A 20,941-nucleotide genomic window follows, 5' to 3' on the forward strand; every position below is an offset into this window, starting at 1 on the left:
AAAATGAATTGAATCCATTTTAAAATAAGGCTGTAACATAGCAAAATGTGGAAAAAGTGAAGGGGTCTGAATACTTTCTGAATGCAGTATCTTTCATTCATTTGTTCTATATCTCTCTACATCACCATCTATATCTCTTGTTTCCCTTTCGCCCCACTAGTCCGAAGAAGGGTCTCGACCCGAAACGTCACCCATTCCTTTTCTCCAGAGATGCTGCCTGTCCCGCTGAGTTACTCCAGCATTTTGTGTCTACTATGTTTACATATCTGTTGTGCAGCTGCAAGTAAGAATTTCAGTGTATTGTTTTGGGACATACAACAATAAAACTCTCTCTCAACTCTCCAGCAGAGATGGTCAATATGTGTCTATGAGATTAGAGATTAAAATTTTGAGAGGGACGGACAGAGTTGACGTGGGAAGGCTTTTCCCTTTGAGGGTGGGGAAGATTCCAACAAGGGGACATAGCTTCAGAATTGAGGGACAAAAGTTTAGGGGTAACATGAGGGGTAACTTCTTTACTCAGAGGGTGGTGGCTGTATGGAATGGGCTTCCGGTGGAAGTGTTGGAGGCAGGCTCGATTTTATTATTTAAGAGTAAATTGGATAGGTATATGGATAAGAGGGGATTAGAGGGTTATGGTCTGAGTGCAGGTAGATGAGACTAGGTCAGGGAGAGTGGTCGGCGTGGACTGGTAGGGCCGAACGGGCCTGTTTCCGTGCTGTAGTTGTTATATGGTTATATGGTTATTGGTTTATTAATGTCATGTGTATCGAGACACTTTGAGAAGCGTGCTAGCGTACACAAGTATCAATGGGAATAACAACAGAATTACACAGATGGTGCAATGGGAATAACAGCAAGAGTGCAGGATATAGGGTTACTGTTGTGTAGCATTATTATAACTGTCTCTGCAGTTGTGGCAGCAGAAGGACTTCCCAACTCCCACCCCTCTGCAGTGAGGCCTCAGGGTCCCAGCAGGGGGGGAGGGTTGACAAGTTGGGTGGGTCCATTTCTGCAGAGTGAACTGCAGCTTGGAAATCACAATTCCAAAGCACAACCCAGATCTTATCTCCCAAGAATAAAGGTGGCTGATTTATCGAGGGACTGACTTAAGATTCCTTGGCCGAGGTTCTCCCTGATCTTTGGGAACACGATAACATTGACCTAAATCCCAGCCCGGAGAACAGCAGGAAATCAGACGCTGTGCCGGGCCTGCGCCTGTCCCTGATGGGGAGGGGAGGGGGGGCACCTGGAGTGGCCGCGGTGGGCCGGGGGGCGGGGGCTGTCAGTGCGGCAACAGGAGCCCGCGTATCTGACCGAAGAAACCGCGACTCACAAACCTCAGCCACCTCACACTCCAAACCCCCACAGTGCAAGCTGCTCACCCTCACTCCCACTGGTCTCCTGTGTACAGACAACAGTACAGCACAGGAACAGGCCCTTCGGCCCACAACGTCCTTTGCGAAAAGGCAGGAATGGGGCACTGATTGAGAATCATCAGCCACATCCCCACATCCGGACTAAACTCAGATCCTGGGGGGACAGGGCTTTCTCCATCGCTGCTCCCACCCTATGGAACTCACTACCCCAAACCGTTAGAGACTCCCCCACACTCACCACATTCAAAACATCGCTGAAGTCTCACCTGTTCAGTACTGCCTTCAACCACTGAAGGTCACCTCACCTACTGTTCATTTATTTATTTACTTATTTATCTATTTATTAATTTCCCTATGTTCTCAAAATCTCTGTAAAGCGTCTTTGAGTATATGAAAAGCGCTATATAAATAAAATGTATTATTATTATTATTATTATGATCACATTGAATGGTGGTGCTGGCTCGAAGGGCCGAATGGCCTAATCCTGCACCTATTGTCTATTGAAAGACTGCCAAGTTAAACTAATCACACGTGCTCCACATCCCTCCATTCCCTGCATATCCATGTATCCATCTAAATGACCCTTAAATGGCACTATGGTATCTGCCTCCACCATCTCCCCTGGCAGTCCATTTCAGGTTCCTATGTCTCCCTGCGTAAAAACATTCCCCGCACATCTCCTTTAAACTTTATCCCTCTCACCTTAAAGCTACGCCACCTATTCTTCTCCACCCCTTGAGTTTTAAATATTTCCACAAGAAAAGGTTTTGACTGCCTACTCTACCCTATCTATGTCTCTCCTAATTTTATATACTTCTATCAGTTCTCCCCTCAGCTTCCAACACACCAGAAAAAAAGTACAATCGAAGTTTGTCCAACCTCTCCCTACCCGCTAATCCAGGCCGCATTCTGCTAAACCTCTTCTGCTCCCTCTCCAAAGCTTCCACTTTCTTCCTGTCATGGGGTGACCAGAACTGCACACAATCGCGGCCTAACCAAAGTCCAGAGTTGGAAAGGTCGTGGTGCAGAGCGCATTCTCACCGTAAAGCCTCCAAATGCCCCACATGTCGTCCGGAGTAATTTTGTCTCTTCCCGTTAGAGTGGCGTTCCTGCTCATAATCGCCTTGGAGTTCAGGGAGTGCATGAGGCCGAGGCTGTGTCCGATCTCGTGGGCAGCCACGTGCACCAGGTCCGTCAGCCACACCACTGCACGACACAACACAACACAGGCACATTGACAGAGCAATCCACAGCCGCACCGCGCCGCGGCGACACCACACGGCAACCGCCACTGACCCCGCGACGGTGACTCCAGACCTATACATGCACACACGAGCCGTGACGGTACAAGGCACGACAGTCAGATAGAGCCTGGACTAATGATGCACAGGCGAGGGTTCAAATCCCAGCACCGCACCACGGAGAGTTCAATTAAGTTAATTAAATAATTTGTCATTGAGAGACCAGCGTTAGTAAGGCAACAAAGAGCCCTTTAAGTTGTGATAAACCGCTCCGTCTCGCTTTCTCTGGACCCAGACCCACAGAGTGGGCGGCTCATATACCTGGGGAGCCTTATGGTCAATAACATGGTGATTGAGCTGCCATTAGGCTATTAAACACTACAACCTCCAAATAAGCTCAGAACTGCATAGACTTGGGGGCATTGGTTTTGTCTTTTTGCACTATTATTGTTTGTTTTATGTATGTATGTACCTGTGTGTGTGTACGTGTGTGTGTAAGTGTCAGTGTGTGTATGTGTCTGTGAGTGTGTGTGTAGATACAAATACATATATATATATATATATTTTTTCATTTATTATATTGTTTACAGAGTGCCATGTTTACATATTCTGTTGTGCTGCAGCAAGTATGAATTTCATTGTTTTGTTTGGAACATATGGCAATAAAACACTCTCGACTCTTGGCCAAGTGGTCAGGACCAGGAGTTGTTCTGGCTGAGTGGTGTGGCACTGAAGCAGTCCAGTGCTACATAAGGCTCATCATTAATTATAAGTAAGCAAATAACAATGACTAGCAATTGGTCATCAGTCGAATTAAACATCCATTACACCCAAACATCCGAGATCCATGTCTCGTACTGGGAAAGGCACCAACGTTCCACGCAAGAATGTTTCTATTTACATTGGCAGACCTTGCAGCAAAGTTACTGAGTTGATGCACGTTGGTAAATAAACTGGCGGTGGCTTCGTCAATTGGATAAATGTGCATTTATCTGCACGGATTTTAACTACATAAACTCAATACGAATTGAAATGAAATGTCGGAGTGCTGAATGTGGGACGAAACCGGAGCACCCGGAGAAAACCCAAGCAGTCACGGGGAGAACGTACACATTCCATTCGGACAGCACCCGTAGTCAGGAGTGAACCCGGGTCTCTGGCGCGGTAAGGCAGCAACTCTGCCGCTGCACCACTCTGCTGCAGTTTTACAGGTAAGGTTAAATTGGTCAATATTTGCGCAGACTCACCTTTTGCCCAGCTGAATCGCGTTTTACCCACAATCCAGTGCTCATTGTCATCAAAATGGATCTCTCCGTTAGTCGGGAAGAAAGCATGTGCTAATTCTCCCGTTATTCCATCGAAACAGGGATGTGAAGGAGTTTTCAGGCAATCGGTGTGATTTATGGAATAAAACCCTGGGAAAGGAGGTGAAGAGTCTGATGTTAATGGTTCCACGTTAACAGCTACCACATCAAAGTGGCTCCATGGGGAAGTTATAATCAAATGTGTCATCAACTCCTCCGCCTGCTTTACAAGTTGGTATGAGTCACTGAGGATTTGGTTTTGCGTTGAGACTGCTCATTCCTCCCTCTCTTGAATGTACTGAACTGCATTGGCAACGCTTGCAGAAGGCAACACTGACATTACAATGAAACCTCAGAGGCATAGATGGGCACTGAGTGAAGGAGATGATGGGGCCGGGGGCAGGGGAGGGGGGGCTTGGTCAGAGCGTGAGAGAAGAGAGTGGGTGAATGAGAGAGAGAGTGTCCTGCAGCACGGAAACAAACCCTTTTGCCCAACTTGCACAAGCCGACAAAGATGCAACATCTGCACTAGTCCTACGTGCCCACGTTTAGCCTTATCCTGCTAAGTCCCTTACCTATCCATGTACCTACCGAAATGTCCTTTAAATATTGCTACAGTACCTGCCTCGACTACCTCCTCTGGCAGCTCATTCCATATACCTACCAAAATGTTGACCCTCAGGTTGTTATTAAATCTTTCCCCTGTCACGTTGAAGCTGTGTGGCACAGTGGTATAGCGGTAGAGTTGCTGCCTTACAGCGCTAGGGTCCTGGGTTCGATCCTGACTACGGGTGCACGGAATTTGTATGTTCTCCCCGTGACTGCTCGAGGTTTCCCTGGTTTCCTCTCACATTCCAAAGACATGTAGGTTTGTAGGTTAATTGGCATCTGTAGGTTGCCCCTAATGTGTAGGATAGAACTAGTGTACAGGGTGATTGTTCCTTGGTGTGGACTGAAGGGCCTGTTTCCACATTGTGTCTCTAAAGTAAACTAAACTATGTCCTCTGTTTCTTGATTCCTCTACTCAGTGTAAAAGACTCTGTGGATTCACCATATCTATTCCCCTCGTGATTTAATACACCTGTATAAGATCACCCCTCACTCTCCTGTGCTTCAAGGAATAAAGTCCCTATAGCTGAGGCCCTCAAGTCCAGGCAACATCTTTGTAAGTCTCCACTGTCCTTCCAGCTTAACAATACCCCTCCTATAGCAAACCTGAACACAATCTCCAAATGCTGCTTTACAGTTGTAACATTATATCCCAACTTCTATACTCAATACCCCGAATGATGAAGGCCAAGGTATTGAAAGTCTTCTTGACCATTCTATTTACCTGTGATGCAACTTTCAGGGAACTATGTACCTGCACTCCAAGACCCCTCTGCTCTGCAACACTCTCCAGGGCCCTGCCATTCACTGTGAAGGTCCAGCCCTGATTTGATTTCCCAAAATGCAAAACCTCACACTTATCTGCATTAAACTACATTAACCATTCCTCAAACCACTTGTCTAACTGATCACGGTTCTGCTGTAATTTTTGACAACTATCTTCACCACCCACGATACCACCAACTTTAGTGTCATCTGCAAACTTACTAATCATTCTCATCCAAATTGTTGGAGTAAACAACAAACAAAAGAGCCCTGCACTGATCCCTGAGGCACGCACTAGTCACAGGCCTCCAGTCTGAAAAACAACTTTCCACCATCACCCTCTGCTCTTTTCCATGAATCCAATTTGCTTTCTAGTTGGCTAGCTCTCCTTGGATCCCATGCGATCTAACCTTCCAGAGCTAGAATCTTATCAAATGTCCGGCTGAAGTCCATATAGGCAATGTCCACAGCTTTGCCCTCTCAACCTATTTGGTTACTTCTTCAAAAAAATCAATCAGATTTGCAAGATACAATCTCCCACAAACAAAACCATGCCGACCATCCTTAATCACTCCCTCTCCATCCAAATGCACATATCTTACTCCTCAGAATTCCCAGAGAGTGCCAGAGAATACCAGTGAGAGAGAGAGAGCACAAGAGAGTGAGAGCGAGAGGGGGAGGGAGCGAGGGGGGAGAGAGCGAGGGGGGTGAGAGCGAGAGGGGGTGAGAGCGAGGGGGGGTGAGAGCGAGAGAAGGAGAGAGCGAGGGGAGTAGAGAGCGAGAGGGAGAGAGAGAGGGGGGAGAGAGCGAGGGGAGGAGAGAACGAGAGGGGGAGAGAGCGAGGGGGGAGAGAGCGAGGGGAGGAGAGAGCGAGACGGGGAGAGAGTGAGGGGGGAGAGAGTGAGGGAAAGGTAAAGAGAGGGAGGAGATGCTCAGACAGAGTGAGGAGAACTTAACTGGGGCTTGTTTGATCCTCATCAAATATCTGTGCATTCCCTTTTAAAATGCCCTCACAACCAACCTTTGCGTAAAACCATTTCGGGAGCCCACCTATTTTAATATTAGCTTTGACCTCTGGAGGAACCTTCGTAAAATTGAACGGAGTAACTTCACTCCACATTCGGAAAGCCATCGCGATCCCTCTCGCGGTGTCTTCTTCACTCAAGGTCTGTGGAAAGGACACAATCCTATGGAGAGAGGAAATACATGTACAAGTGGGTTAGGGTTGCTAACTTCCTCGCTCCTAAATATGGGACAAGGTGACGCCACCGCCCCGCGCCCCTCGTGACCTCACCCACCCAGCGGCCACGTGCTCCCGCTCCACCAATGGCGGCCGCCATTGGTGGAGCGGGAGCACGTGGCCGCTGGCAGGGTGAGGTCACGTGGGGCGCGCGGGGCGGTGACGTCACCCTTTGTCCCTTCTTTGGGAGCGAGGAAGTTGGCAACCTTACTAATACGGGACAAGGGCGGTCCCGCACGGGACAAACTGCAAAGGACGATCCTGACTACGGGCGCCGTCTGTACGGAGTTTGTACGTTTTTCCCCGTGACCTGCGTGGGTTTTCTCCGAGATCTTTGGTTTCCTCCCACCCTCCAAAGACGTACAGGTATGTAGGTTAATTGACTGGGTAAATGTAAAAATTGTCCCTAGTGTGTGTAGGATAGTGTTAATGTGCGGGGATTGCTGGGCGGCGCGGTCTCGGTGGGCCGAAAGGACCTGTTTCCTCGCTGTATCTCTAAATCTAAAATCTAAACCAATTTAGCCCAAAATACGGGAAGTCCCGGCTAATGCGGGACAGTTGGCAACCCTAATGAGAGTATGGGCAGATTTAGCAACTTCCTCCTCTGGAATGACTTCCTTTCTCAGTGGCTTCCAATCTTGCACCTTGATCAGCGACCAGACGAGGCCCCTTTGACCTCTGACCCCTGACTCTAAGCCGCCTTCCCATATAATCCCAACTCTTTCCTCATCTCCCTTCGTTTGACGAGATACCTATCGATCCCAGATCCAGAATGAACAATTGGAGAACAGAGAATTCCAAGCTCCTCAAAAGACCCTCAAAGGTTATTGTTCCAAATTCCAGACTTGGCCCCCAAGTTTCAGACTCCCAAACCACTGGCAGCAACCCAGTCCATCTGCCCTTCACTGATGTAGCACGGCACGGTAGCGCAGCGGTAGAGTTGCTGCTTTACAGCGAATGCAGCGCCGGAGACTCAGGTTCGATCCTGACTACGGGTGCTGCACTGTAAGGAGTTTGTACGTTCTCCCCGTGACCTGCGTGGGTTTTCTCCGAGATCTTCGGTTTCCTCCCACACTCCAAAGACGTACAGGTATGTAGGTTAATTGGCTGGGTAAATGTAAAAATTGTCCCTAGTGGGTGTAGGATAGTGTTAATGTACGGGGATCGCTGGACGGCACGGACTTGGAGGGCCGAAAAGGCCTGTTTCCGGCTGTATATATATGATATGATATGATATGTTACTGCTCTGAAAACTGGGTGATGTGTTTTATTTTGTTCTTGTCTAAAAAATTTTTTGGAAGCTTACAACCCAATGGTATGAACATTGAATGTTCCAATTTCAGGTAATACTGTCTGACGCACATGGAAACAGGCCCTTCGGCCCACTATGTCCACGGCGACCATCGATCACGCGTTCGCATGAGATCTACGTTTCACACCCTCTCCCTGCACATTTGGAGAAATTTACAGAACCCAATGAATCTACTAACGCGTACGTCTTTGGGACATGGGAGGAAACTGGAGCACCCAGAATAGACCCACGCAGTCACGGGGAGAACGTGCAAACTCCACACAGACAGCACCCGTAGTCAGGATCGAACCATGGTCTCTGGCTCTAGTGATTGGAAGGGCTTACTGTAACTACACCCCATGGTTCCACAGTAGGAACTGGTGTCGGTTTAAGTTTATTATTATCACGTACACACCTGCGATGCCCTAGCAGCTGTGGCTCACCTGCAGCCCGTCTGTCTTTGTGTTTTATGTTGTTTTTTTGTCTTGATTGTAGTGTTTAGATGTGATGTAGTGTTTTTTGTGGTTGTGTACTATGTGGGGGGGGGGGGGGGGGGGGGTGGGGACTGTAAAATTGTCTCTTCCGAACAGAGACGCCACCTTTTTCTGGGTGGTGTCTCCATTCCCGCTGCGGCCTACCATCGGCCAAACTCCTGGAGCTGGCGGCTTCCACCTGGGACCACCTGGGACTCTGGTTCACAGAGCCCACAGGCCGGACTTACCAACTGCAGAGCTGGCTGCCTTCGGAGGCTGTGGTGGCGCTGCGAGTGCAGCTGCGACTCGCCTTCGGAGGCTCCGGAGGCTCCGGAGGCATCGGCCGCGGGCCGCGTGGATATCGGAAGCTCGTAGGCCCCTGGGTGGGGGCCGACTTCGGGAGCTCCGACAGCGGCAGCGTCTTCGCCCGCCCCGAGTCGCAGGGCTTGGGTCGACCCGCCGCGGACCTTTCATCGTCCGGTGCTGCCTGAAATAGGCTGCGGGATTTTCTCTGCCCGGCGGGGGCTTCAATGTCGGGAGCCCCAACCGCCCGACGTGCAGCGGCAGCATCTTCGCTCGCCCCGAGTCGCGGGGCTTGGGTCGGCCCACTGCGGACCTTTCACCGTCTGGCGCGGCCTGGAACGTGGCAACTACAACAGCCTGACCTCGGGAGAAGACGGCAGGGGAAGAGAAAAGACATTCTGGCCTTCCATCACAGTGAGGAGGGGACTGGAGGAGACTCACTGTGATGGATGTTTCTTTTTTTTTTTGTGTTGGTTGTGATTGTGTGGGAAATTGTTTATTTTTATTGCTCTATTGCTGGACTGTGTGTGACCTTTCATTTCACTGCACATCTTATATGTTTATGTGACAAATAAACTTGACTTGACAGTGAAAAGCTTAGTTTTGCATGCTATTCAATCCAATCAAATACTATATATAAATACAATCAGGCCAAACTCGTACAATAGGTAGCGAGAAAGGGAAGATTCAAGTGCAGAATATAGTCCTGTATTACAGTGCATCCGTTCCACAGACACAATCCAATGTCCGCAACGGGGTCCTCATGAATCGAACAGTACCCTAGTTTACAGAATGTCAAATGGCTTTGAATCTTGTGCTGCGATATCAATTATACAATGCTGAACTGCCTGATATTTTGTATTTTCCTGCTTTGTCAAACAATGATATCTCCACCATATACGAATATAAATCAGATCAGGGTTGTGTTTGGACTGCTAAGACGTTTGATTTGTAAGTTCAGTTGACAAGAGATCTCAGATGAGCTCCTGGCCTTGAGTAAGTGGGGGTAAAGAAAATGGGGCATTTAGAGTAGGGAAGGGTGGGTGATGAGCAGATTGTGGAGGGAAAAGGAACTGAGTGGGAGGGGTAATGGTAATGGGAGAAAGGTGTCCACTGGATGGGGGTTAGATGAGAAGGTGGTGGACAGTTAGGGTTTGCCAACTGTCCCGTATTAGCCGGGACATCCCGTATTTTGGGCTAAATTGGTTGGTCCTGTACGGGACCGCCCTTGTCCCGTGTTAGTAGGGTTGCCAACTTCCTCACTCCCAAAGAAGGGACAAAGGGCGACGTCACCGCCCCGCGCCCCACCCAGCCAACGCAAACGTGCTCCCGCTCCACCAATGGCGGCCGCCTGGGCCGGGAACACGTGGCCGCTGGCTGGGTGAGGTCGAGTGGGGCGCGGGGCGGTGACGTCACCTTGTCCTGTATTTGGGAGTGAGGAAGTTGGCACCCCAATGGACGGTTTACCTGACATTGGAGAATTCAATGCTTATACCATTGGGTTGTAAGCTGCCCAAGTGGAATATGAGGCAGGTGCTGCTATTCCAGTTTGCATGCGGCTTCTTACTCTGCCAACAGAGTGGCTGGCCCAGGATAGAAAGGTTAGTATGGGAATGGGAGGGGGAGTTAAAATGACCGGGCATTACAGCCGGCCTTGGTGGCACCAGGCATGAGTCCGGTGAAGCAGAGTCTCTTAGCCTATGCTTGGTCTCGCTGATGTGGGGATGCTAGGAAATTTGTTCACCCCAGCGATTGGGGGACGGGTAAATCTGTTCACTCAGGGCATTGTAGATAAACAACAAGGCGAAGCAGAACCGGTGGCTAAGGAGCAGACAAAATGTGCAGGAAGGAACTGCAGATGCTGGTTTACAAGGTAAAATGCTGGAGTAACTCAGCGGGATGCTGCCTGACCCACTGAGTTGCTCCAGCATTTTGTGTCGATCTCCGGTGGCTAAGGATTCCCTTTAGCTTCTTAGTCTCTCCGGATTCAGAACCTCACCGAGCAAACCCGTGATACCCGTCCTTCAGGCTGTCGCCCGACCCTGTCCTCTTACTTGTAGGTCAAGTTGAAGTGACTCCACTTCAGCATCTGCGGGGTTAACGTGTATCTCTTCCTCCGTGCCGGGTGTGAGTGCGTGTCCAGCCGCTCCACTTCCAGCTGCACGTAACTGGGCAGCGCGTCTTGCTGCTGGAGGGCAAAGCCACAGGTCCCTTGATCAGAGGGCTTTACAAAACTGCTGCTCAGCAGATACATATACAGAAAATGCACAAGAAGAAAACACTACCACAACCCCCTCCCCCCTCCCCCCTCCCCCCTCCCCCCCCTCCCTCCTCCCCCCTCCCCCCCTCTCTCCCCCTCCCCCCTCCCCCTCCACCCCCTCCCCTCCCCCCCCCCCAACGTCGATAGCAAAACCAGCACCACTGGTGTAAGAAGCCACTGCCTCCTGGTGCAAGAGAAACTTCACCTTTCCAGTGGCACCTATATACTAAAACTCTCGTTTGTAATAGAAACATAGAAACATAGAAAATAGGTGCAGGAGTAGGCCATTCGGCCCTTCGAGCCTGCACCGCCATTCAATATGATCATGGCTGATCATCCATCTCAGTAGCCTGTACCTGCCTTCTCTCCATACCCCCTGATCCCTTTAGCAAAAAGGGCCACATCTAACTCCCTCTTAAATATAGCCAATGAACTGGCCTCAACTACCTTCTGTGGCAGAGAATTCCACAGACTCACCACTCTCTGGGTGAAGAAATGTTTTCTCACCTCGGTCCTAAAAGACTTCCCCTTATCCTTAAGCTGTGACCCCTGGTTCTCTTGTTTGTGACTGAACTTCAGCCAAAACGGTACACGATAACGCAACAATTTTAGGCCCACCTTACTCACCATTGTCACTTTAGTGATAATGCAAGTCGTTTTTATTGAAATCGGTGTTATATTTTTTAAGTTATTCACATTTTTAAGTTTAAGGGGAGGGGAGGGGGAGGGAGGGAGGGGGGAGAGTGGTGGAGAAGGGAGTGGGGAGGGGGGGGTTTGAGGAGAGAGGGGAGGGGAGGAGTTCAGGGTGCTGCGCCAATGCAGGAGAGGTTTGGGCCCAACTGGTCCACTTGGTCTAGTTGACATTTAATACTTAACGTTGGGTGGCACAAGGTTGGAGGCGTTGAGGGGCAACAAGCTGTGCGCCCAAGGCTGGATGTGGAAGTTATTCAACAATCCACAGGGTTTAGGGGCACGGTTCACTTTGCAGAGCTGCCAGTTCACATATTGTGTTGTGCTGCTGCAAGTAAGAATTTCATTGTTCTATCTGGGACATGTGACAATAAGACTCTCTTGACTCCTGAAAGGCGGCAGCTTGGCTGGTTGCTTGACAGCCATTTGGTTGTGGTGCTCAGACAATACCTCCACTGACAAAGCACGCACTCCTGTGATCTGAGAGGAAGACATTGGCTGGTCAAACAGTCTCACAACGCCCCTCTAACAACGCCTCGGAGGAGTTTAACATCTGAACGAGACTTTGTCTCGGTCCCTCAGTGTAGGAATGTTCAACATTCAAAATGTAGAAAGCATTTTAGCAGGGTGCAGCATAGCACGGCTTGGGAATAGCTCCATCCAAGACCGTAGGAAATTGTGGAGAATTGTGGATGCAGCCCAAGGACGAGTCTCACCCCGGTCACTCCCTCTTCTCCCCTCTCCCATCAGGCAAGAGGTACAGAAGTGTGAAAACGCACACCTCTAGATTCAGGGACAGGTTTTTGCCCAGCTGTTATGAGGCAACTGAACCATCCTGTCAACAACTAGAGAGCAGTCTTAAGCTATTCTCTACCTCATTGGAGACCCTCGGACTATCTTTAATCAGACTTTACCTTGCACTAAATGTTATTCCCTGTATCCTGTATCTGTACACTGTGGATGGCTCGATTATAATCACGTATAATCTTTCTGCTGATTAGTTAGCATTACAACAAAAGCAAAACGAGTCTGAAGAAGGGTCTCGACCCGAAACGTCACCTATTCCTTTTTCTCCAGAGATGCTGTCTGACCCGCTGAGTTACTCCAGCTTTTTTGTGTCTATCTTCGGTTTTGACCATAAACGAAATTATATATTTTTTAAAAACAGGTGCATCCGCTGAAGTTACCAATTGGCAGGACTTGTGGTTTGGGCTGGAGGTTTTGGGAAAGGGCTTTGACTACATCTGGCATCGAGGCATCTTGTGTCCAGCCTCTGGTCAGGTCAGGAGAGGAGGTCAGGAGAGGAGGTCAGGAAACTGCTAATTGTTTAGGTGTCACTGGTGCCAGAGCAGCCGCTGTCAAATTCCCCGCTGTTTATTTTGGCTTTTGTTTTTACAGAGGATATAAACAGCGGGGAATTGTAACCAGCCTGAAACATTAACTGTTTTTCTAATCTCCAGAAATCCTTTCTGACCACTGAGTAAATCCAGTGGTTTCCGATTTTACAAGACTTATGTCCTTGTTCATTCAAATGCACTTTTAGACAAAAAAAAAAACTTCACTGGAGGTATTAGAGGATTTTAATGAATTTCAGCAATGAAAGGGTTAAGGTTTGTACTCACGAACTGATGTCGCCAGGCGGGAAATGCATCTGTATCTTGCTGCCCAGGTACAAGCACCAACGTTACAGCTATGCACATAAATACTTTAGTCAGACAATCTTCATCCTTGGAGCGAGGAACAAACTTCATCTTTACTAAAGCTCCAATTGCCAGGTTTCTCTCACTTTGAACCCCACCTTCTCTCAGGAGCCTGGGGAGGGCTCACTATTCCTGTGGCTTTGAGCGTAACGCTGCTGAGAAAGTGGGTTTCAATGGTTCTGTTTAGTTCAGTAGCACCAGCTAGAGCTGCATTTCCGAGAGGCTGCCGGAGTCAAGCTCTGTCAAGTCACTTGATCAGATGAGGATCACGAAGACCCATCGATCTGCAAAGAAGACGAGTGAGAAACAGCTGGACATTCTGCAACTTTAGTGGGTTGGACCCACTTCAGCTCCGTAATCAATCTCAGATGTGGAGTCAGTTGGCAAACAGCAGGGGAAACTGTCAGAGGAACATTAAATCCACAACCCACAAGTTAAGTGAGATCACATTCATTACATATATAAATGTGCAAATCCTTGCCTCAGAGCTATATTTCTGTGCACAGTTTTCTGTTTTGATAGAGAAAAATAAATCAGCATTATTTCCAGGAACTATTTGAGCTTCCAAGTATACAATTTTTTTAACAATGTACCAGGCCGAACATTTCAATAATGATGAACTTGATAAAAGAGTTCGAGATAAACATTGTGCAGAAAGGAACTGCAGGCGCTGGTTTATACCGAAGATAGACACAAAGTGCTGGAGTAACTCAGCGTGTCAGGAGGCAACTCTGGAGAACAGGAATGAGTGACATTTCGGGTAGGAACCCTTCTTCGGACTCCAATCTGAAGAAGGGTCCCAACCTGAAACGTCACCCATCCTTTTTCTCCAGAGATGCATCCTGACCCGCTGTGTTACTCCAGCACTTTGTGTCTATCTAGATAAACATTCTTGGTAGTGCTGTGAATATTCAGCATCTGTGAAGAGATCTGTGGAATTCTCTGCCTCAGAAGGCAGTGGAGGCCGACTCTCTGAATGCACTCAAGAGAGAGCTAGATAGAGCTCTTAAGGATAGCGGAGTCAGGGGGTATGGGGAGAAGGCAGGAACGGGGTACTGATTGAGAATGATCAGCCATGATCACATTGAATGGTGGTGCTGGCTCGAAGGGCCGAATGGCCTACTCCTGCACCTATTGTCTATTGTCTATAAGAGAGACACAGAGTTAATGATTCAGGTGATCTAACAACAATGTACAAGCCTAAAATACCAGCTCTGTCTCCCTCTCCACAGATGCTGTCTGATTTGAAGAGCTGGCTGAAGGGCCTATTTCCCATCTCCACCACTCAGTGACTCTATGCTTTGCTGAGTATTTCCTGCATTTTCTGTTGTTTCAAATTTTCAGACATCGTAATATTATGCTGTGTTACTCTTTGAAATATGGAACTGCAAAATAGGTGCCAGTAATAACAGTTACAGGAGCTACATGAACAAGTTACTGCACCAAACAGAGATGTAATGCTAAGGCACTGGTCAGGCCGCCTTTGGAGTACTGTGAGAAAATTTGGGCCCCATATCTGAGGGAGAATGTGCTTGCTCTGGAGAGGGTCCAGAGGAGGTTTACAAGAATGATCCCAGGAATGAATGGGTTAGGATATGCTGAGTGCTGGACAGTGATGGCGGCACGGTGGCGCAGCGGTAGAGTTGCTGCCTTACAGCGAATGCAGCGCCGGAGACTCAGGTTCGATCATGACTACGGGCGCTGTACTGTATGGAGTTTGTACGTTCTCCCCGTGACCTGCGTGGGTTTTCTCCGAGATCTTCAGTTTCCTCCCACACTCCAAAGACGTACAGGTTTGTAGGTTAATTGGCTGGGCAAATGTTTTTTTTTTAAATTGTCCCTAGTGGGTGTAGGATAGTGTTAATGTGCGGGGATCGCTGGGCGGCGCGGACCCGGTGGGCCGAAGGGCCTGTTTCTGCGCTGCATCTCTAAATCTAAATCTAAAGCACCGAGCCTCTTCCTTCTGGAGTTGAGAAGGTTGATGGGGACCTCATTGAAACTTACAGAATAGTGAAAGGCATAGATAGCGTGGATGTGGAAAGGATGTTTCCACTGGTGGGAAAATCAAATTCAAGAGGTCACCGCCTCAGAATTAAAGGGCGTTCATTTAGAAAGAAGGAGGAACTTCTTTCGTCAGAAGGTATTTAATCTGTGGAACTCATTACCACAGAGGGCTGTGGAGGCCAAGTCAGTGGATATTTTTAAGGCGGAGATAGACAAATTCTTGTTTGGAATGGGAGTCGAGGGTTATGGGGAGGAAAATGGGATTAGGAGGCAAAGATCAGCCATGATTGAATGGCGGAGTAGATTCAAAGGGCTGAATGACCTAATTCTACTTCTTTAACTTGTGAAGAACTGTCACGGTTACTGCACCAAGAACCCATAACAGTTGTAGGAACAACAAGTCCTGTAATAGATTCAGGAGCAACTAGAACTGTAATGGTTACAGGATCAAGAACCGTAACAGTTACTGCCACCAACAAGAACTGAAATAGTCAGTGGAGCAAAAACTACTGGGAAACAGTATTCATCCTAAAGAAAGTCTGCACTAAATGCTAAATAAAACCAAACAATAGGTGGCGCTAGCAATGGCTGCCTCGCCAACAGTCTGTCTGTCCCTTCCTTCTCTGTTGTTTCTTTAGTATGTGTTAAATGTATGCTTTTAGTGTTCTTTACCTTGTTTTATGTGGGGAGTGGGGGGGGGGGGGAGGGGGGGTTGGGGGAAACTTTTTAACAATCTCTTACCTCGATGGAGATGCGATTTTTCCCGTATCGTTTCTCCGTCCGCACTGTGGCCTAACATCGAGGAATTGGAGGCCTCTGCTGGAGACCGACTTCGGGAGCTCCAACCGCGGGAGCCCACGGACTTAACATCCAGGAGCTCGTGGTCTCTTTGCCAGGGATCGACCTCTGAGCAACCGCGAGAGCCTGCGGACTTTAACATCGTGGACCCGTGGTCTCTGGTGAGAGATCGACTTCGGGAGCTCCAAGCCGCGGGAGCTTTGACCATCCAGAAGCGGGAGCTTCGATCGCCCTGACGGATGGTTCGACTGCCCCGACCGCGGGAGAAAAATAAAATGAGGGAAGCAGATCAGACTTTATTGCCTTCCATCACAGTGGGGAATGTGCTTTGGTGGATGTTTATGTTAACTTTTATGTAGTTGTGTGTCTTGTTGCCTTTTTTGGTATGGCTATATGGCAATATGAATATCACTGTACCTTAATTGGTACACGTGACAATAAAGACCTTTGAAACAATCTGCACCGCCCCTCATGTTTCAGTTTACCTCTGGTAGATGTGACCAATAAATTCTCCTGAGGCATGATGCACATTGCCTTAAGGGTGGCATAGTGGCATTGCATGTAGAGCTGTTGCCTCACAGCGTCAGAGACCCGGGTTCGATCCGCACCTCGGGTGCTGCCTGTGTGGAGTTTGTACGTTCTCCGTGACTGCAGGTGCTTCCTCTAAGTGCTCTGGTTTCTTTCCACATCCCAAAGAAGTGTGGATTTGTTAATCAATTGGCCTCTGTAAAGTGGCCCGAGTGTGCAGGGAGTGGATGTGAAAGTGGGAATAACATAGAACTAGTGTGAACTGGTGATCAATGGTCAGTACGAACTCAGTGGGCCAAAGGGCCTGTTTCGATGCTGGATCTCCCAACTAAAGGTGTTGATGGTTCCGGTGCAATGTTGGAACATAGTGGCAGAGCTCCCCTTTACAGAACGCTGGTGATATAATTGGAGCAGCCCAGAGGCATCGGCCCTGTTGACTCTGGCAGACTGTGGCGTCCTTAGTTCATCTCCCAGCCCGGGGATGGAAGCGGAGATGATTTTCCATCTCCCTACCAGCAGCTGAAACCCTTTATCCTATCGCTCAGGGCTCACTGTGTGGCGATCAGCGGCCTTGCTGCAATGCTGCAGAGGAATCCGAGCAAACTAAATAATGTACAGGATTAACACTAACTCCCAAAACTGGTGGGGAGATTTTACAGGTTGGTGCATCGTCTGTACAATTTGTACAAAGGCCAACATTTATCCTTTATTCTGCTCCATCAGGACCAACCAACTGCTCACTGCTGTGAACAAATTCACCGTGAGCATGTGATTAATCTTACCAGCTTCCACAGAAACACCATAAAAAGCATCCTGTCAGGATGTATCGCAGTTTGGTTTGGCATCTGCTCAGCCCAAGGCAGCACAGAACCACAGAGACCTGTGAACGCAGCCCAGTCCATCATACAAATCAGCCTCCCCACCATCCACACCATCATGCTGCCTCAGGAAAGCAGCCAACATAATCTCGGACCATTTTCACCCCAGTCATTCCCTCTTCCGCCCTCTCCCATTGAGAGGAAGGTACAAACGCTTGAAAACACATACCACTAGATTCAAGAACAGCTTCTTCCCCATTGTTATCAGACTCTTGAATAGACTTCTCATACAATAGACGATAGACGATAGACAATAGGTGCAGGAGGAGGCCATTCGGCCCTTCGAGCCAGCACCGCCATTCAATGTGATCATGGCTGATCATTCTCAATCAGTACCCCGTTCCTGCCTTCTCCCCATACCCCCTGACTCCGCTATCCTTAAGTGCTCTATCTAGCTCTCTTTTGAATGCATTCAGAGAATTGGCCTCCACTGCCTTCTGAGGCAGAGAATTCCACAGATTCACAACTCTCTGACTGAAAAAGTTTTTCCTCATCTCAGTTCTAAATGGCCTACCCCTTATTCTTAAACTGTGGCCCCTTGTTCTGGACTCCCCCAACATTGGGAACATGTTTCCTGCCTCTAACCTGTCCAACCCCTTAATGATCTTATACGTTTCGTTTAAGATGTATTCCAGATCTTCCAATCTACCTCATTGCTGGACGTTTGGACATGTTTTTTATCTGCACTTTCTCTATTGCTGTAACACCATATTCTGTTTATTCTCTCTTTTGCTTTGCCTGATGTTCTCTCGCAAGATATGATCTGCACAGGACAGAAACTGCAGATGCTGGTTAAAATCGAAGGTAGACACAAAATGCTGGAGTAACTCAGCGGGTCAGGCAGCATCTCTGGAGAGAATGAATGGGTGACGTTTCGGGTCTGATGAAGTCCGAAGAAGGGTCTCGACCCGAAACGTCACCCATCCCTTCTCTCCAGAGATGCTGCCTGACCCGCTGAGTTACTCCAGCATTTCATGGTATGATTAGCCTGGATAGCACGCAAAACAATATTTTTCACTGTATTTCAGTACATGTGACAACAACAAACATATACCAATTACAAAATGATTTCATTGTTCATACAGTCGGAAATGCACAGTGTGATGGAAATTCAAATTGTTCACCCTTGAATCTACATGGTTTAAAGAGCAAATGTTGGAACAACATGAAACAGTTTGGACCTCTATATCTACAATGATATCTAGACAGAAGCATTTGAAAGATCTGCCTTGGTTCATCCTTTATGCGAGGGTAGAACCCTCTGTGAGGATGATATATTTACAGCTTGTGCAATGTACAATATCGGCAGGTTTTTTTGCAGCAGTAAAGATTCTGTACAAATTAAAGAGATAAAGTGAATGACCTGGAATGTAGTGTCATTAGCAAGTTTAAAACTTACAGAGAGAATGAAGTTGACCTTATTGCCTTATCAAGGAATTCCATCTCGAGCTGCGGATTCCTCCGATCCAAGTCCCTGGAGATGCAAAGAAGGAGGAGGAAATGCTTCCTTAGAAATCTGCTCAAGACAGTAATCAGCAATGAACTCAGATATGTTTGGATAAGGCAGAAGGTTGGGTGTATCTCGTGGGAGAAAAACCATGAGTGACTTCCTGTCCCACGGCGTGAAGGAGGATTTAGTTACAATCTCTTGCTGTGGACAGATCGATCAATCTGGATGAGCATTATTTGAAGACTCACATCCCCATAAACAGAAGAGACCTGAGAACTCCTTTGTAAATCAATAGGGTGGGGGTCATCTGGAACACGCTGCCTGTCGGGCTGGGAGACACAGAAGCTTACTCACCTTTTAACTCGCCTCTTGTGAAATACCTTTGTTGTCATTGCAGCCTAGGCTAGACTCAGCTACCTGGTCAGAGTCTCAATCTCTCTTCCCCTGACTTGGCAGAAGTAGATTGGGGGCAGCAGCCAGAGGGAAAATAACTTCTGGCATTGGGAGGTGTTTACCAGGGAGATGGTACGACTGGTCATCAGTCTGAAGAAAGATCCCGACTTGTGTCTGTCCACAGACACAAAATGCTGATCCCCTGGGATGGCGGACTGTCATACGAAGAAAGATTGAAAAGACTAGGCTTGTAATCACTGGAGTTTAGAAGGATGAGAGGGGATCTTATAGAAACATATAAAATTATAAAAGGACTGGACAAGCTAGATGCAGGAAAAATGTTCCCAAGGTTGGGCGAGTCCAGAACCAGGGGCCACAGTCTTAGAATAAAGGGGAGGCCATTTTAAACTGAGGTGAGAAAAAACTTTTTCACCCAGAGAGTTGTGAATTTGTGGAATTCTCTGGCACAGAGGGCAGTGGAAGCCAAATCACTGGATGGATTTAAGAGAGAGAAAAATAGAGCTCTAGGGGATAGTGAAATCAAGGGATGTGGGGAGAAGGCAGGCACGGGTTATTGATTGGGGACGGTCAGCCATGATCACAATGAATGGTGGTGTTGGCTCGAAGGGCCGAATAGCCTCCTCCTGTACCTATTTTCTATGTTTCTATGTAGCATCTCTTGAGGAAAGGAATAGGTGACGTTTTGGGTCTAGACCCTTCTTCATACTCCTAGATAAGTGGAAATGATTTCATTGGGGCAGGAGCAGGCAGAATCAATGGGCAGAAACTGTCCATCCCCTCCACAGACGCTACCTGACCCGCTGAGTTCCTCCAGAACTTTGTGTTTTGCTCAAGATTCCAGCTCCTGCAGTCTCTTGTGCCTCTATTGCAGCTTGGACTTCCTGTTGCTGAAGTCTCTGGATTGGGACTCAAATCCTGAACCTGGACTCTGAGGTGGAGGGCTGCCCATGGAGACCCAGCCAACATAAGCAAGCCGCACACAAGCTCCTTTTAGGAAATTACTCTGCCTCTTAATTTATTGGCTTTATTGCTGTTCTTTTCAGTTTAAAAGACAAAACTTGGTTGAATTTTGGTCAGAGCCTAAATGCAAATTCATAGTATAAATGGCTAGACTTCCCAAAGAGTTACTATTTTGTCAAACACATTCGATTACACCAGGTATCGTTCTTCCTCTTTTTTTTGGGAGAAGCTGAAGGAACTTTGGACAATAGGACAAGAGGTGACCGAAGGCACTTGCATTTTCCATCCTTTCCTGAATCTCTCTTCCCATGGACGTCCAGCAGTCTCTGCACTCACGTTTCATTGAGAATGAATTCAGCTCCAGTGTTAAACCAGGATAATGAACATTGGCACAATGAACAGAATCACTCAAGGCAACTTCACAGGACTTTAACGCCGGCATACCCTGGAATTATTATCAATTACAGTTATAACAAGAGCATCACAGTGGCACAGCAGTAGAGTTGATGTCTTACAACGCCAGAGACCTGGGTTCGATCTTGACTGCGGGTGGTGTCTGTATGGAGTTTGTATATTTTCCCCGTGACTGTGTGGGTTTTCTCTGGGTGCTCCGGCTTTTTCCCACATCCCAAAGATTTGCAAGTTTGAGGGTT

The 20,941-nt window shown here is 48.0% G+C and overlaps 1 protein-coding gene across 2 annotated transcripts in view; it reads right to left on the bottom strand.

Moving 5' to 3' along the window:
• mmp23ba (matrix metallopeptidase 23ba) overlaps nt 1-13,523 on the bottom strand; it is a 25,001-nt gene extending 11,478 nt beyond the window's left edge. The window contains exons 1-5 of one of the 2 annotated variants that reach the window (XM_078425474.1): nt 13,179-13,523; nt 10,661-10,791; nt 6,350-6,486; nt 3,869-4,036; nt 2,422-2,586 (exon numbers count right to left, since the gene is read on the bottom strand). In XM_078425474.1, coding sequence (XP_078281600.1) covers nt 2,422-2,586; nt 3,869-4,036; nt 6,350-6,486; nt 10,661-10,791; nt 13,179-13,307 — 730 coding nt within the window. In that variant the 5' untranslated portion in view covers nt 13,308-13,523. Of the gene's footprint in view, nt 1-2,421; nt 2,587-3,868; nt 4,037-6,349; nt 6,487-10,660; nt 10,795-13,178 lie in introns of both variants that reach the window. The other variant, XM_078425473.1, reaches the window with a different exon arrangement.
• Between the last annotated feature and the right edge of the window lie 7,418 nt (nt 13,524-20,941).

This window comes from Rhinoraja longicauda, chromosome 30, assembly GCF_053455715.1.
Source record: "Rhinoraja longicauda isolate Sanriku21f chromosome 30, sRhiLon1.1, whole genome shotgun sequence".
Lineage (NCBI taxonomy): Eukaryota > Metazoa > Chordata > Chondrichthyes > Rajiformes > Arhynchobatidae > Rhinoraja > Rhinoraja longicauda.